Source organism: Cololabis saira, chromosome 10 (genome assembly GCF_033807715.1).
Source record: "Cololabis saira isolate AMF1-May2022 chromosome 10, fColSai1.1, whole genome shotgun sequence".
Taxonomy (NCBI): Eukaryota; Metazoa; Chordata; class Actinopteri; order Beloniformes; family Belonidae; genus Cololabis; species Cololabis saira.
In genome coordinates, this window is record NC_084596.1 from 44,488,762 (window position 1) to 44,505,734 (window position 16,973).

The following is a 16,973-nucleotide window of genomic DNA, read 5'->3' on the forward strand; positions in this document are numbered from 1 at the left end:
CCTGACTTGCATGCAAAATTTGGTGACTTTTTGGGCACGTTTAGGGGGGCAAAAAGGCCTTCCTTTCGTCAGAAAAATAACGCGAAGAATTCCTACAGATACAATAGGGCCTTCGCACTGAAGGTGCTCGGGCCCTAAAAATTCCTACAGATACAATAGGGCCTTCGCACTGAAGGTGCTCGGGCCCTAAAAATGTCATACATTCTGGATTCATTACAAATCAAAATATTGCAAGCCTTTTATTATTTTAATATTGCTGATCATGGCTTACAGCTTAAGAAAACTCAAATACAGATGTGGGTAGTAACGAGTTCCATTTACTCCGTTACATTTACTTGAGTAAGTTTTGGGAAATGTTGTACTTTTAGGAGTAGTTTTGAATCACTATACTTTTTACTTTTACTTGAGTAGATTTGTGAAGAAGAAACTGTTACTCTTCCTCCGCTACATTAGGCTACGTTGAGCTGTTACTTTTCTTTTATCCCTTTTATCCGCGTACACGTCAATCTCATGACATCACTGAGTGATTCTTTGGGAAAAAATGTTTGTTTTTGCATGTTTTGTCACATTTACACAGACTCAAACACACACAGAGTTTCTATGAGTTCATGTTTGTTCTAGTTCTGCCTGGTTAAAAAAGAAAAGTACAAAGGCTTGAAATTTTGTGCTACTTGTGCTTAATTTATTTCTTTATTCTGTTATTATTTTATTTATTAAAGTACTTGAATTTACTTTAAGATTATTTTAATTTAAGCTATTTTTTATTAATTTTAATTTTAATTAATTGATTTATTATTTTATTGATTTAATTTGCCTGAAGATGATTATTTTGTACTTTTGTCTGTTTGAATGGTTGTGTTAAAAAAATAAATCAGACGTTACTCAACAGTTACTCAGTACTTGAGTAGTTTTTTCACCAAGTACTTTTTCACTTTTACTCAAGTGATTATTTGGATGACTACTTTTTACTTCTATTTGAGTCATATTATTCTGAAGTAACAGTACTTTTACTTGAGTACAATTTTTGGCTACTCTACCCACCTCGGCTCAAATATCCTATCTAGAAAAATTAGAATATTCTGGGAATCTTAATCTTAAACTGTAAGCCATAATCAGAAATATTAAAATAATAAAAGGCTTGCAATATTTCAGTTGATTTGTAATGAATCCAGAATGTATGACATTTTTGTTTTTTTAAATTGCATTACAGAAAACAAAGAACTTTATCACAATATTCTAATTTTCTGAGACAGTCCTGTATAGGTATACATATTTGCTTATGTGTTGTGAGCTTGTAATGTTTCAGATGCAAGCTTATGTTTCCTCAAAGGAATTTGTAAATTAAAATGTTAAATAAAGTTAAAAAAAGAAAAAAGGTAATGCGTGATCTTCCGCCAGCCCTCGCCGTAAGTCTCGCGAGAGCCTCACCTCCTCCACCAGTCAGAAGCTCCGCTCCGTGAACTGGATGCTGACAGTTCTCCGCGCGGCGGTGCGGTCACCATGCAAAGGTTAGCCGGGACCCGCTCTACGAGGCCGCCCCCCCTGCCCCTCCTGCCCCCCCGCCGCCCCAGCAGCAGCAGCAGAAGCAGCCGCAGCAGCGGCGGGAACAGCCGCCCGGAGCGGGTCTAGCAGCAGCAGGAAACACGGACTACTGGTCGTTCACTGGCTGCTCGCAGCGACGCAGGTGTCGGAGAGGATGGACTTGTTCCCGGGGGTCCCCTCTCCTCCCTCCCCGCGCTGAAGCGGCCCCATGAGCGTCCGCAGCAGCGGTGGAGGTGGAGGTGGAGGAGGAGGAGGCGGGAGCTCCGAGCCGCCATCTTGGTCGCAGCAGCAGCTCTCCTCGGCGCCCGCGGCCCCGCAGCTGCTCCCGGCCAGGGCCAAGGAAGGTACGGGGGAGGGAGGAGAGACCCGGGGACACCCGGGGGACGGGCTGGTGGTGGGGGGTCTGGGTCTGGGTCTGGGTCTGGGGGGGCTGGATCATTCAGGAAAAATGGATGTCGAGGTGACCGATGCCGATGGATCGGCAGCCCGACGTCAGCTGTCAGTTCCGCTGGAGCAGAGCAGAGAAACATGGAGGAACATGGAGGAGACTGGAGCACACTAGAGCAGACTGGAGCATACTAGATAAGAGAAACATGGAGGAGACTAGAGCAGAGAAATATGGAGGAACATGGAGCACACTAGAGCAGACTGGAGCATACTAGATAAGAGAAACATGGAGGAGACTAGAGCAGAGAAATATGGAGGAACATGGAGCATACTAGAGCATACTGGAGCATACTAGAGCAGACTGGAGGAGACTGAAGCATACTAGAGCATACTGGAGCAGACTGAAGCACACTACAGCATACTGGAGCATACTACAGCACACTGGAGCATACTACAGCACACTGGAGCATACTACAGCACACTGGAGCATACTACAGCATACTGGAGCATACTAGAGCACACTGGAGCATACTAGAGCACACTGGAGCAGACTGGAGGATATTAGAGCAGACTGGAGCATACTGGAGCAGACTGGAGCATACTAGAGTAGACTGGAGCATACTAGAGTAGACTGGAGCATACTAGAGCAGACTGGAGCATACTAGAGCAGACTGGAGCATACTAGAGCAGACTGGAGCATACTAGAGTAGACTGGAGCATACTAGAGTAGACTGGAGCATACTAGAGCAGACTGGAGCAGACTGGAGCATACTGGAGCAGACTGGAGCATACTGGAGCATACTAGAGCATACTGGAGCAGACTGGAGCATACTAGAGCAGACTGGAGCATACTAGAGCAGACTGGAGCATACTGGAGCAGACTGGAGCATACTGGAGCAGACTGGAGCATACTAGAGCAGACTGGAGCATACTAGAGCAGACTGGAGCATACTGGAGCATACTAGAGTAGACTGGGGCATACTGGAGCATACTAGAGCAGACTGGAGCATACTAGAGTAGACTGGAGCATACTAGGTAGACCGGAGCATACTAGAGCATACTAGAGCATACTGGAGCATACTAGAGCATACCAGATCAGACTGGAGCATACCGGAGCAGACTGGAGGATACTGGAGCAGACTGGAGCATACTAGAGCAGACTGGAGCATACTAGAGCATACTAGAGCATACTAGAGCAGACTGGAGCATACCAGAGCAGACTGGGGCATACCAGAGCAGACTGGGGCATACTAGAGCATACCAGATCAGACTGGAGCAGATTGGACTATACTAGAGCAGACTGGAGCATACTAGAGTAGACTGGGGCATACTGGAGCATACTAGAGCAGGCTGGAGCATACTAGAGTAGACTGGAGCATACTAGCGCATACTAGAGCATACTGGAGCATACTAGAGCATACCAGATCAGACTGGAGCATACCGGAGCAGACTGGAGCATACTGGAGCAGACTGGAGCATACTAGAGCAGACTAGAGCATACTAGAGCAGACTGGAGCATACTAGAGCATACTAGAGCAGACTGGAGCAGATTGGACTATACTAGAGCAGACTGGAGCATACCAGAGCAGACTGGAGCGTACTGGAGCATACTAGATCAGAGCATACTAGAGCATACTGGAGATGACTGGAGCAGAGCAGACTAGAGCAGACTAGAGCAGACTGCAGCATACTAGAGCATACCAGAGCATACTAGATCAGACTGTAGCATACTAGATCAGAGCATACTAGAGCAGGCTGGAGCCGTGGGGGCGAGGCGACTGCTACTGTGGGGTTGCTGAGTCCTCGCCGGCCGATCAGTGTTTCTGGGGCAGTCTGTCACCCTACTGTCCTCCAGGAGACCCACAGCGTAGCTGCGTTGCTATGCCGACACAACCCGCTGTTATAAACTTTTACACGCACCCCGGACTAGTTGGGATTCGTCTATTTGCTATTATTTTTCTGTGCATCCTTGTTGTTGACAAAGTCCTTTACACTGTACTAAATGCTGTGATATGTCGCAGCAGCTGGTTGGGATGTCCCTTCATAACATGTTAAAATACTCTGATCCAGATGAGGATGACACGTTGGTTAGTGAACCAGTCTCTCCTTTGTCCTAAGATAACCTCACTTGGATGCGGCCCCTTTTTGTTTTTTGAAGAAGGGTTTCATAATGTCCACTCTACCTTTTAAGGCCTGCCCCTGCGTCAGGAGCTGTGCACAGATGACAGCTAGGAAATGTCCAATAAGGAAACAAACACTTGCAGCGGCAGCAGGAGGGAGCAGAGGAACCCATGTTGGTTCTCCACCAGCCTCCCATCAGCCAGCTCAAATGAGGAATGTTGCACACTTGTAAGAGTCATGCATATTGTGGGCTTGATTTACAGCTGGAAGGTCTGCCAGCAGGGCCTCTGAAATATACTGGCACAATTTAAATGTAAAACAAGGCCCTTGCACGGCCGAGTGGCCTGTCTCAGAAGTGTAAGAGCCACCGGTGCACATGTGTAGCATTACAATTAGACACACTGTCCCTGAAAGCCTGAAAGGCCAGTCTTTCTTTCTTTCTTTTTCTTTTTTTGGCAGCATAATTTTAGTTTGGGGCAAAATGCCTTTTGTCCTTGTGAAGGTTTTATTGATCTCTGTCCTTGAGGTGTCTTCAGTCTTTTGATCTCACATAGTTTTGAGGCCTGCGTAGCGCCGCGCAGTGAGAGCAAAATAATGCTGCGGATGGGCTTGTTGAATATTCTTGTGTGGACAGACGGGTAGAGGATGGACTCCCTTTGCTCAGCCTGGCCTCTCCTCTTCCCCACTTCCCCGTGGTACCGTGCCCCGTCTGCTTAGTTTAGGAATGCTGTTACTAATCTGCTGTACCTTCACTCGTGGCTTGAACGCACGTCCGTTGACTAACCAACTCCTCTTCAGTACAGTGTATACATTTTTGTCATGTTTTTATATTTGTCACCCCATATAAGTAATGCTATATACTGTGCTATAGAGGGAATGTGCATGACGTCACAGAGGCGACTTCACAGCGGGTTAGACCCACTGAGTGTCAGAAAGACTGAGTGTCAGAAAGACTGAGTGTCAGAAAGACTGAGTGTCAGAAAGACTGAGTGTCAGAAAGACTGAGTGTCAGAAAGACTGAGTGTCAGAAAGACTGAGTGTCAGAAAGACTGAGTGTCAGAAAGACTGAGTGTCAGAAAGACTGAGTGTCAGAAAGACTGAGTGTCAGAAAGACTGAGTGTCAGCGTAAACCTTCAGTTAGAGCAACTGGAAAACATCTAAAATGGGAAAGAGCTGTTGTGTGATCGACTGTACTCATAGATTTAGCAAGAAATCGGAGTTATCGTTTTACAGACTGCTGAAAAATAAGCTTAAGAGAGACAAATGGATCGCTGCAATTCACAGAAACAACTGGATTCCAGGCACCGAAACGTGGATTTGTGGTTCCTATTTTGTATCAGGTCAAATCCGGTCAAATCATAAAGTTCGGTGTCCTCATCATTTTAATTTCTCCAACAAATCCTGCCTTGAAGTCGGACCAAGTGTCAACACTTTTGTAAGCCTTCAAGCTTTGCTCCGTGCATTTCCCCGGCGTAGAAATTAAGTACATATGAATATCAGGAAACTGGATTCGTGGCCAAATATTAATGTCCGTGGACCACTGGTTCTTGGTAACTGTACCAAATATTAATGTCCATGGACCACTGGTTCTTGGTAACTGTACCAAATATTAATGTCCATGGACCACTGGTTCTTGGTAACTGTACCAAATATTAATGTCCACGGACCACTGGTTCTTGGTAACTGTACCAAATATTAATGTCCATGGACCACTGGTTCTTGGTAACTGTACCAAATATTAATGTCCATGGACCACTGGTTCTTGGTAACTGTACCAAATATTAATGTCCATGGACCACTGGTTCTTGGTAACTGTACCAAATATTAATGTCCATGGACCACTGGTTCTTGGGGTAACTGTACGGGTCACTGTCAAGTCCAACTGACGCTAATTTAAGCCCATAATTGACTGTTATCCCGTCTTCTCCACTTTTTTCAGCCTTTTTTGCTGATGTTTTGCCACTCAGTGTGAGTAAGGGGGCTGGTCCAGTGGGGAAGTGACGTCAATGCAGACCCTCTACTTATTATTTTTTGCCACAGGAATCTCCTAGTTGTGGTTCCTTGACCTCGTGTAGCAGTTTGTGGTGTTAACCTGGGTATCTGACCGTACCAAACCTTTGTCCTGGTGTCAGGCCCCATGGAGGAGCTGCACAGCCTGGACCCCCGGAGACAGGAGCTGCTGGAGGCCAGGTTTACAGGAGCTGTCAGCGGCAACACAGGAGGCAGCACTGGCAGCACCAGCGGAGGTGCTAAGGTAACGGCAGCACGCAGGGAAAACTCAAGGGTCCATTTTGAGAAATGTCATGCACAGCCAACGCCAAAATGAGATAAAACATCTATTAATACCTTCATGTGATCTCATTGTTGAGGATTGAAACCCAAGATGTTAATCTGAAACTATGTCCCATCAAGACTAGAAACATCCAGTGCTTGAATACTCATGATCCGAAGCAGGCCGTAAGCCCTGTGAGCTACTCGTTACTTTTTAATCAGCACATGTCAGAACCAACCATGTCACAAGTAGAAGCTCCTCTGTGCCAAGAAATAAAAAACCAAACCCATGTTCCCGTGGTGGAACAGAAGGTTAAAAGTTCCCTTTTCCTAAAAAGGATCCAGAGTTCCTGGAAGTGTGCATGTGTTGGAAGAGGGCCAGGTGACACACCTCATGAGCGAGGACCTGCATTCCTGACAGACATGGCAGGCAGGAAGTTAAACCCCCAGTGCTGCTTTCACCGTTGTACGTGTTTCCGGAAGTCACGGAAGTGCCCGCACGGCGAACAATAATAGAGATGCATTGATTTAGTGTCTTCTCTCGTCCCGCAAGAGAAATGTCCCAGACAAATCTATCTGATTTAACATGATTATTGTGGAGCTTGATGAATGATTGACAGTTCATAGGCACCTGAGCTAAAGTCAGATTCAAATCCATCATTGTCATCACACAAGCTTTTTCTCCTTTCACATGCATCAATTATGATTGAGGTTATAGCAACGAGAGTAGCTGTGAGTGGCTCAAATAATAAATAACATGAAATAAACAAAGTTAACAAATGAAACAAATGAATTTAACAAATGAAAATAGGCTTACCAAGTCAAATCTTACCAAGGCGAGTCAGTTTCGTTCAACTGTCCGACGTGCTTTCTCTTCAAGAGCTCCTGCATTACCAACGTGCTCCCATGAAAAGCAAGGTCAGCTTTGCAAACCGTGCAAGTCATCTTTTTATTCACCGTATTGAGGCTAAAATGCTGCCAAACTTTTGAAGTTTTGTTACATGAAGCTGCTGTACAGGACGCCGTCATTTTGTTTACCCGCTACCGCTCGGAAGAGATGCTATCGTGCATGTGCGACTCTCGGCAGAGAATGTATTGACGCCTCACTCCGTTGGAAAAACACGTCTGGCGACAATTGTCGACAATGGAATTAATTCATCGTCAACAATTTTGATTATCGATTTTTGTCAACAACGTCGACGAATCGTTGCATCCCTAGTTTACATGGGAAGTTTAATTGCTCATTAATTCAGAATTAAAGTTAAATCTAGACCTAATTCCGCATGAAAATGGCCATTCCGAATTAAACTTAATTCCGAAGTAAGTGGCTGGTTTATTCTGATTTTAAATCCGAATAGAATAATTCCAGATCATGTTTACACTCATTCCTCTTTAAATTAATTCCGGTCTTTCTTTCTGCTCGTTCCCTCGCCCGTCTGTCTCCATGACGCTTATATTCCACGCTGGGCTGGTTTTCCAAACAAAGTTTCAAGATGGCAGCACGCAGTAAACGCTGGTCAAGAGCAGAGAACATTTATTTAATAAATAGCTTGGAGGACCTGGAAATAATTAAAAGAACAGATGGAAACAGGAAACATAAAAATTGTGAGCTTTTCAAAGTTGTAGCGGCTAAGTTTGTTTTTCTTCCGGTAGTCGTAACTTCCGGTCCGTCCCCCCTATCCAATCAGAACCTTCCCAACCCCCAGACCTGTAGAGGAATTGGAGAAAGACGATCAAAAGTGTTTTCCATGTAAACCTCAATTCAGAATTGCATGTAAACTCGAAGGAAAATAGTTTAATTCTGAATGATTTAATTCGGTAATTAATTCCAAATTAAAAAACATCATGTAACCGTGGTCATTAATATGTTTACATCCTGGTCTGTGCAGGGTCTGGCCAACGAGTCGTCCAACCACAGCTATGGAAGTCTGGGCTCATCAAGTGACAAGGAGTCGGAGGTAAAATACACACAGACCCGGCTGTTCGGTTATTCCTTACATGAGGACAGGACACATGCTGGTTTATCACACCAATAACTGCTGCAAGTTAGGGCTGGGCGATATATCGGGATTTTAATATATATCGATATATTTTCAAACGCGATATGTACGAGACAATATTGTTTATATCGATTAAAAAAAATAAATATATATATATATATATATATATATATTAGGGGTGTCACGGTACACACAAGTCGCGGTTCGGTACGTACCTCGGTTTAGGGGTCACGGTTCGGTACGGGTTCGGTACAACGGGAAAAAAAATACAAAAAGTCCCAAATGTATAAGACAGGTTTTTTCTTCCTTTATTTTGATCATAGCATTTGAAAGTTAAAGTTTGTTCAATTGGCTACAAAACTAAAAAGCATCTCTTATTAAAGTGTAAAATAAATAGAATAAAACATTTAACTTGTGCATTAGTGTTTTTAATTTTACCACGGACTGGTTTATGTGAGCACGGGATGGGACATTGTAACGAGGCTCGAGCACTTTTAATAAATACTTGAACCCGGGCTCCTCTACTGCTGCATATGGGCAGAGCCGTCTGGGGGCGGAGCATTCTCCATGGGCCTTATGATAGTCATTTTAATGTTCAACAACATCCTACCCTCAAACAACATTTATTCTCACTTTTATTGAGCCAAGCCTATAGGCCTATGCTGCAGAAAGCAGAGTAAAGTCACACAAACTTGTTCAGAAGAACACACACACACACACACACACACACACACACACACCCACACACACACACACATACGCAGATAGTCACGGACTGACTCAGTTCCATCTTTGATACAGCTTAAATACAAAAAAAACATAACTGGTCTTAATTACACAATCTATTTAGATATATAGACACAGCGGTCTATAACATCATTTCTGAGCTCTATAACAGAGAATAGACTCGGCGGTCTCGTTGACAACAAGACAAGCACATTAAAATAGGCAGCTGGTCGAGGCTACACAACATTCTGATAAATAAATAATTTAAGAAGGTTACACTGACTCACCAACGGTAGTTGACTCTTCCATAACCCAAAATAATCCAGGTAACGTGGAAAACGGGGTAACATTCAAAACTTTGTACAAATTTAGTCCTCTTTTAAACTTTAGCGCTAATTTCCTTCACGGCAAGTTGCTGTGACTGTTAAGGCTGATTTATGGTACCGCGTTACACCAACGCAGCGCCTACGGCGAAGGTTGCGCGTCGCCGCATAACCTCGCCGTAGACTGCGCCGTACCCTACGGCGTATGCTCTGCGTCGCAGAACGCAGAACCATAAATCAGGCTTTACACCCAATCCGCGTTGGCACACGGCCCTGATGCGTTCAGGACAGTTGTAAATTAAGAATTAGAACATTTTATCGTTATTACAGCCTACAATTTATGATGATATATGAATTGCACATATATTTATTGATATGCACAGACTAGCACACATTTAGGTCTGTAATGGAACGTGACTGTTGATATTTATAAGGGGAAAAAAAAACGATGATTGATTTTTTTTTTTTTTTTTTTTTTTTTTTTTTTTTTTAACTCAGTCAGACGTATTCGCCGTATGACTGCGTGCACCGAACCGTGACCCCCGTGACGGGACGGGACGAATACAAATACCGTTACACCCCTAATATATATATATATATATATATATATATATATATATATATATATATATATATATACCGTATTTTCGCGACCATAAGGCGCACATAAAATTATTATTATTTTTTTTCTTAAATGTGCCGGGCGCCTTATGAAACGGTGCGCCGTGTCTATTACCTGAATTACGGTAATGTAAGGCCGGCCACCATGAGGACGGTAAAAAGAGAAGGGGGCGGGTGAAGCCCCCGTGAGTTGCGACGTGAATGAGACCATCCACTGAGCTGTTTAATGCGGAAACAGATGATGAAGACTTTTAAGGATTTGCTTGATGTGTAAAGTGAAATAAAATACAGTCATTATATATAAGTCATTATAACGGCGGATGAAAAGGGGTGGCTGGATGAAGGGACGATGATCAAGTGGCTGAGACGGGTCTGGAAATTCGGACTGCGCCGGGGAAAGACAGGGTCCGCTCCGGGGAGAGACAGGGTCCGCTCCGGGGAGAGACGGGTTCCGCTCCGGGGAGAGACGGGTTCCGCTCCGGGGAGAGACGGGTTCCGCTCCGGGGAGAGACGGGTTCCGCTCCGGGGAGAGACGGGTTCCGCTCCGGGGAAAGACGGGATGCGCTCCGGGGAAAGACGGGATGCGCTCCGGGGAAAGACGGGATGCGCTCCGGGGAAAGACAGGATGCGCTCCGGGGAAAGACAGGATGCGCTCCGGGGAAAGACGGGATGCGCTCCGGGGAAAGACGGGATGCGCTCCGGAGCGCATCCTGTCTTTCCCCGGGGCGCATCCTGTCTTTCGCCGGGGAAAGACGGGTTCCGCTCCGGGGGAAGACGGGATCCGCGCCGGGGAGAGACGGGACTTTGAAGGGTTTGATTAATGTAAAAACTGAAATAAAATACAATCAAACTAAGTTTTGCTCCACTCTATTTTTAAATAAGCACGCTTGTGTGTGTGTTCTGCAGGGGGTGTGTGTGTTTTGCGGCGCGCGTGTGTGTTTTGCGGCGCGCGTGTGTGAAGCTCCGTGTCTGTAGACTGCGCCTTTTGGGTCGGTGCGCCGTATGTGTGTTTTAAATCCAAAAATGACACACAAAAATGAGGATGCGCCTTTCCACACGGTGCGCCGAATGGTCGCGAAAATACGGTATATATATATTTTTTTTTATTTATTTATTTTTTCATGATTTTGATATAGCTTATTTTGTGACAAATTGACTTGAATGTTTTATTTGAGATTTGCACAAATGTTTTGTTATTTGCACAACTGTCAACCTCAGTGGAAAAGTCTGCCTGTTACTGTCTACATTGTATTAATTGCACAGTGTATTTTAATTTAATTGTTATGCAGGAAAGGGATATTTGTTTTATTTTATTCAAGAAGCATTTTTATTCTATATATGCAGGCAGTTTATTTTTATTTCTTTTGTTTTATACATTTTGATATTGTGCCGACCTCTGTTAATAAATGTACCTGTGTGACATTTGGCACGAGGCTTTGTATTAAAACTGACTGTTTTTTTAAGGGTTTGCCTCAGAAAAAAATGAAGCTAACAGAGATGCTAACAGAGATGCTATGCTATAATGCTTTGAGGGAAACCCCAATTATGGCACAGAAAAAATATCGATATATATCGAGTATCGCCATTCAGCTAGAAAATATCAAGATATGACTTTTGGTCCATATCGCCCAGCCCTACTGCAAGTGTTGTTCCACTTACGTGCGTCTAGTCAGTACTTCCTCTTTGCAAAGCCCACTCTTGTGTCTGTCTCTCCCTCTGCCTCCTCCTCTTCCTCCCCCGGCTTCGTAGGGCTCTGATTTGAAAAAAGGGAGCTCCCCTGCCTACTCAGTACGTACTCTTTCTTCCTGCCCAACTGCAGCGCTGGTTTCTGCTCCGTTAGGTAAAACACGGGGGACTGATGCTCCTTTTTCTCTTCCTTTTTTCCCCTCCCTTCCTTCTCTTGTTTCAAATCGACTCACAGACCCCGGAGAAGAAGCACTCTGAATCGTCCAGGGGGAGGAAAAGGAAAGCCGATACCTATTCTGAGAGTAGTCAAGGTATGTTTGATGCCTGCGCTGAACCCGTGTGATTCAGGCTGATATAATTTGCTGTGGACTCACTCAGACGTTACTTCATGTTTTTGTAGGGAAGACTTCCATACGTGCTGCCAAAATCAGTGACTATTTTGACGTGAGTACCATTGCGATGGCCCTTTTGATGTTACTGTGTTCAAACTGAATCAGACTCTTAAATTTGAGCGCTCTGCAAAGTTCCAGGGTGGGAATGGTTCCAGTCCGGTCCGAGGCCTCCCGTCAGCTCGCCGCTCTCCGCAGAACTCACACTCCGCTCCAGGTTCAATCGTGAGTATTTCAGGGCAGGTGGAATCTAGAGATGCACCGATCAGGATTCTGATCACCGATCTCCAAAATCAGTATCTGCTGATCACCGATCACAGCGTGAAATCCATAGATTTGTCAATAGTGTTGTCTTATGTACAACACTGTCATTTTATTATTAGGTATAAAAATTAGGAGATGAGAAAGTATCATGAATTGACTAACTAATTATGTACAACATGTGCACCAACCAAGCCCTAAAAGTCGTGCGTTTTGTTTTTTGTCTTTGCTTCTTGTCTAGATACCTCTGTTACTTGTCCAATATATCCATTCTTTCTCAATGTTTGAATCTAAATTACTAGTTTTGTTTTGTATAAAACCTCCTGAGTCGAGGTTCATAAAAGGGTAAGCATAATAAGCCTTGGCTTCAGCCTATACCTTTTCGGTGCCATTTAAAATATTGGACTATTTTTATGTTGTATTATGTTGTATCCAAATGGACCGAAATAAAAACTCAAAATCAAAAAAAAAAAAATCAATCATCAACACAGACAACAGCAGACATGTCACTCTCTAAAAGTTGATACAAGTTGTAAACTATAAACCTTAGTTTTCTTGTGGAAAGAGGAATTAAATCTTAAAATAAAAATGAATTATGAATTAAGGTTTGCTAAAGCGGATGTTATCGTCAGGGCCGTTGCTAGGAATTCTGGGCCCCCTTAAAGAATATTGCCGTGGGCCCCTTTTTTTTTATTGCTGTAACAACAACAGATCTAACAAAACTTGTTTTGTTGTTTTTGGCTACTCAAATGTCGCACTAACACATCTTTACAAGACCACATTGAATACATCATGATAACGTAACGGACGTTCGTTTGATGCTCATAATTACTGATTAGGCTAAAAAAATAATTACTGATTAGGCTTGAATGCGTCATAATACAATCCACTGCAGACAGAGACAGTCACTGTAGTAGCAACGTTATTAGTAACGTTCAGTTAGTGACTTTTTTTATTCATGACTGGTCCAGTCCTGAGTGTAGCCCAGCCGGATGAGCTAGTTAGCTGCAGCTGCGGCTCATCAAGGTAAGATAATAGTTTCAACCAGGGCCGGTTCTAGTAAATGATGACTAAGCTGCATCTCAGATCAGAGGGGGTGCACATGCCTGGCACCTTATTCAACACTAAATTATGCATTTTCCCATAATTTCAAGCGGAATGATAATAGCAAAACAAGAATATTTAAAGTGTATTTTAAATGCTATATTCCAGCAATATTGCTGCAGAACAAAGAAAATGCTACATTTAGTCTGGGCTACCTCACCCATCAGACAATCTAGCAACAGTTGTTTCTCACCCTGAAAATAAAACATAGAAATTCAAACTAATTTTATCTATACAGCTCAAAACCATCACTAAACATGACAGTCATTTCAAGTAGAATGATACCAGTCAAACAATAATATTTAAAGTGTCTTTCGAGTGCATTTTTGCAGCAATATTGCTGCAGAACAAAGAAAATGGTACATTTAGTCTGGGCTACCTCACCCATCAGACAATCTAGCAACAGAAAATAAAACATAGCAACACAAATAAATATAACCATAAATATACAGGACTGTCTCAGAAAATTAGAATATTGTGATAAAGTCCTTTATTTTCTGTAATGCAAAAATGTCATACATTCTGGATTCATTACAAATCAACTGAAATATTCCAAGCCTTTTATTATTTTAATATTGCTGATCATGGTTTACAGCTTAAGAAAACTCAAATATCCTATCTCAAAAAATTAATATAGCCTGGGAATCTTAATCTTAAACTGTAAGCCATAATCAGCAATATTTAAATAATAAAAGGCTTGCAATATTTCAGTTGATTTGTAATGAATTCAGAATGTATTTTTGTTTTTTTAATTGCATTACAGAAAATAAAGGACTTTATCACAATATTCTAATTTTTTGAGACAGTCCTGTAAACTTGCTGGCGTGGTTGTGCTTGAACCACTTCTGAATATCCATGGTTACTTTGTTAACGGAGCAGCAGAGAGCAGCGTCTTGCTGCTGGAGGTAACTGCTGGAAGCAAATGAGTGGCGGACACTGGCAGATTTATGGTTCCGCGTTGCACCAACGCAGAACATACGGCGCAGGGACGCGAACGTACAGTGCGCGTCGCCGCGTACCTTACGCCGTTCTTTTCGTCTTTTCAACTGAGCATGCAGACAAACACATAAACTGAAGAACAGTTTTATGTCCTGGGCCCCTGCTCTGCTGCTCTTATTTCGGGCCTCCTTTTCTAACCTTTTCTGGTTCCCGGATTTGTGCTTTTTGGGGGGCATGATAACTTTCCACCATCCAGCTGTCTACACATCTAGTCCAGTCTCACGTTCGCGCAGCGCGCTGCTCACTCGCACAGAGCTGGGTGGACCAAACCATTTTTAAGAAGGGAAGGGGGAAAGGGAATTATTGAAGTGATTTAAATTAGAGAATATTGTGTGACTGGTGGCTCTGTTTGAATTTAGATTAATTAGTATGCGTATATATTGTGTATTATGTATGCATAATCATTTTTTCATAGGTTACTGGGGGGCCCTGTGTGGGCCCTTGTGGGCTGTGGGCCCTTATAATTGTCACCACCTTTCCCCCCTATACGACGGCGCTGGTTATCGTTAGCGATAACATCCGCTGCGTGTGAGGAAACTCTTGTGAGTGAAACAAAACTTTTCACACTAAAACTCCACGTCACTCGTGAAGCGACTGACACGACTGTCGTCCTACATGAGGCTTTGGACTGTATATATTCTGGTAAAACTCCAGCAGGATTTCATCAGTGAAATATTTTTTACAACCCGGCAGCATGTACCGGGATCCAAGCAGTAGGGGTGGGTTAAAAATATCGATATATCGATATTTTATCGATATGCATGTGTAGGAACGATTATCGATTCATAAATCCAAGTATCAATTTAAATTTTTTTTTTTTTTTTTTTTTTTTTAAATCCCGATTTTTTTTACCCCCCAGTGCTCCTACCTAAGTCAGTCCTGGGCATTGCTCCATCTACCAACCCCGGGAGGCCCTGCACTGAGCTCAAGTCTCCTCCTTACTTGAGGAGTGAGCAGGCTGCTTCTTTTCACCAGGCAGGGTGGGGTTTCTCTGGCAGGACGTGGCGCGTGGAAGGATCATGTTATTCCCTTATTGTAACCAGAATATCGATATCGAATCGTATCGCATCGGAAATCGTATCGTCTTGGGACCTAGTGTATCGGAATCGTATCGGGAGGTCAGTGATGATACCCAGCTCTACCAAGCAGCTAACGACGTGTTTAAACCCGACGTCTTCTACAAGAGAAAGCGGCTGATGATCAAAGCTTATGAATTCATTACCTTATGATGTAGTTCTTTATTTTTCTTGCTGTCGTTTCTAGGTCTCTGTTACGTTCAGCTGAGTTAGCGGCGTTGCTCCTTTTCTGTCTCTGCCTTAGCGGCAACTTTGGCAACTCAATAAACTCCTTCGTGTGAAAAACGTTCAAATGTCTTATCAGCTTCGTTGTGTTGAAATTATTTTGTAACATTCCTCCTCTGAGTTTATTTTCCGATCTCCGATCAAAACCGATCGGTGCATCTCTAGTTGAATCTTCCTCTGTGGTTTCCGGGGGGCAGGCCAAAGCCTGTGTGTGTGTAATAACAATGTAGACATTTTGTCTTTGTCCATAGATTCGTCAGAACAGCTCGTCTCCCACCAGTCTGTGTTTCGTGGAGCACAACCTCAAAGCCTCCTGCAGCAAATCTATCCAGGTACACCATCATACAGAGGAATGAAACCAACGTAACGGTAAGTTCACGACTGCTCATCTCACCAGTACCCCTCTCTGCTCCGGCCGTTCTAGACGGAGCTGACGGGCCTGAAACTGGCTGATCTGGAGAGCAACAAGAGTCTGGACCTGGAAAAGAAAGAAGGTCGGATAGACGACCTGCTCAGGGTCAGTTCCACCGTCTAAACTGTTAGCTGTTGTGCAGGTCATCACGTTGGCTTTAGGTTATGTTTCTAACTATTTTGTTTCATGCTGTTGTTGATGTTATCTTCATTTATTTATTTTATTTTTAAACAGGCTAACTGTGACTTGCGGCGACAGATTGACGAACAGCAAAAACTCTTAGAAAAATACAAGGAGAGACTAAACAAGTGCATCACAATGAGCAAGAAACTTCTGATAGAGAAGGTAAGCGTCTCAGATTTATAAATCACGCAAATGCTTGGGGTTCTTTCATCGTAGATCATCCGCTCTGGTCCCAATACATTGGTGGCTTGTAAATTTGCAGCATTTTGCACCTTTGGTTCAGTGACTACGTTTACATGCAGTCAAAATTCGGGTTATTGCTAATATTCCGGTTACTGAAACATTCAGAATATTCCGTTTACATGGTAATTAATCATTCGGGATATCTGGATCAAACCAGCGACGCGCGGAGAACATCATGAAGCAATTCCCGTCATTTCCGCTTCTTCTTCCTGTATCCAAATTCAAAACAAATGCTGCTTCGCGCAACTTTTCTCTCACCTTCTTGTAAATCTTCTATACCGGTACTTCCTACCGTCTACAAATGCAGAAATGTTCTTCATTACATTTATGAAGTGATTAGTCTCCTCCTGGTCTTGGTTTCTCCGTGTTTATAAGAAGTTCCTGGACTCAAAAGACCAGGATTC

At 43.4% G+C, this 16,973-nt stretch overlaps 1 protein-coding gene across 2 annotated transcripts in view; it reads left to right on the forward strand.

Moving 5' to 3' along the window:
* Positions 1-1,435: 1,435 nt before the first annotated feature.
* The window catches only part of LOC133453122 (serine/threonine-protein kinase tousled-like 1-B), a 33,255-nt gene continuing 17,717 nt past the window's right edge, over positions 1,436-16,973 (forward strand). Inside the window, exons 1-9 of one of the 2 annotated variants that reach the window (XM_061733000.1) lie at positions 1,436-1,886; positions 6,183-6,304; positions 8,211-8,279; positions 11,913-11,988; positions 12,078-12,121; positions 12,202-12,291; positions 15,983-16,063; positions 16,156-16,248; positions 16,378-16,488. In XM_061733000.1, coding sequence (XP_061588984.1) covers positions 1,751-1,886; positions 6,183-6,304; positions 8,211-8,279; positions 11,913-11,988; positions 12,078-12,121; positions 12,202-12,291; positions 15,983-16,063; positions 16,156-16,248; positions 16,378-16,488 — 822 coding nt within the window. In that variant the 5' untranslated portion in view covers positions 1,436-1,750. The remainder of the gene's footprint in view (positions 1,887-6,182; positions 6,305-8,210; positions 8,280-11,912; positions 11,989-12,077; positions 12,122-12,201; positions 12,292-15,982; positions 16,064-16,155; positions 16,249-16,377; positions 16,489-16,973) is intronic. The other variant, XM_061733001.1, reaches the window with a different exon arrangement.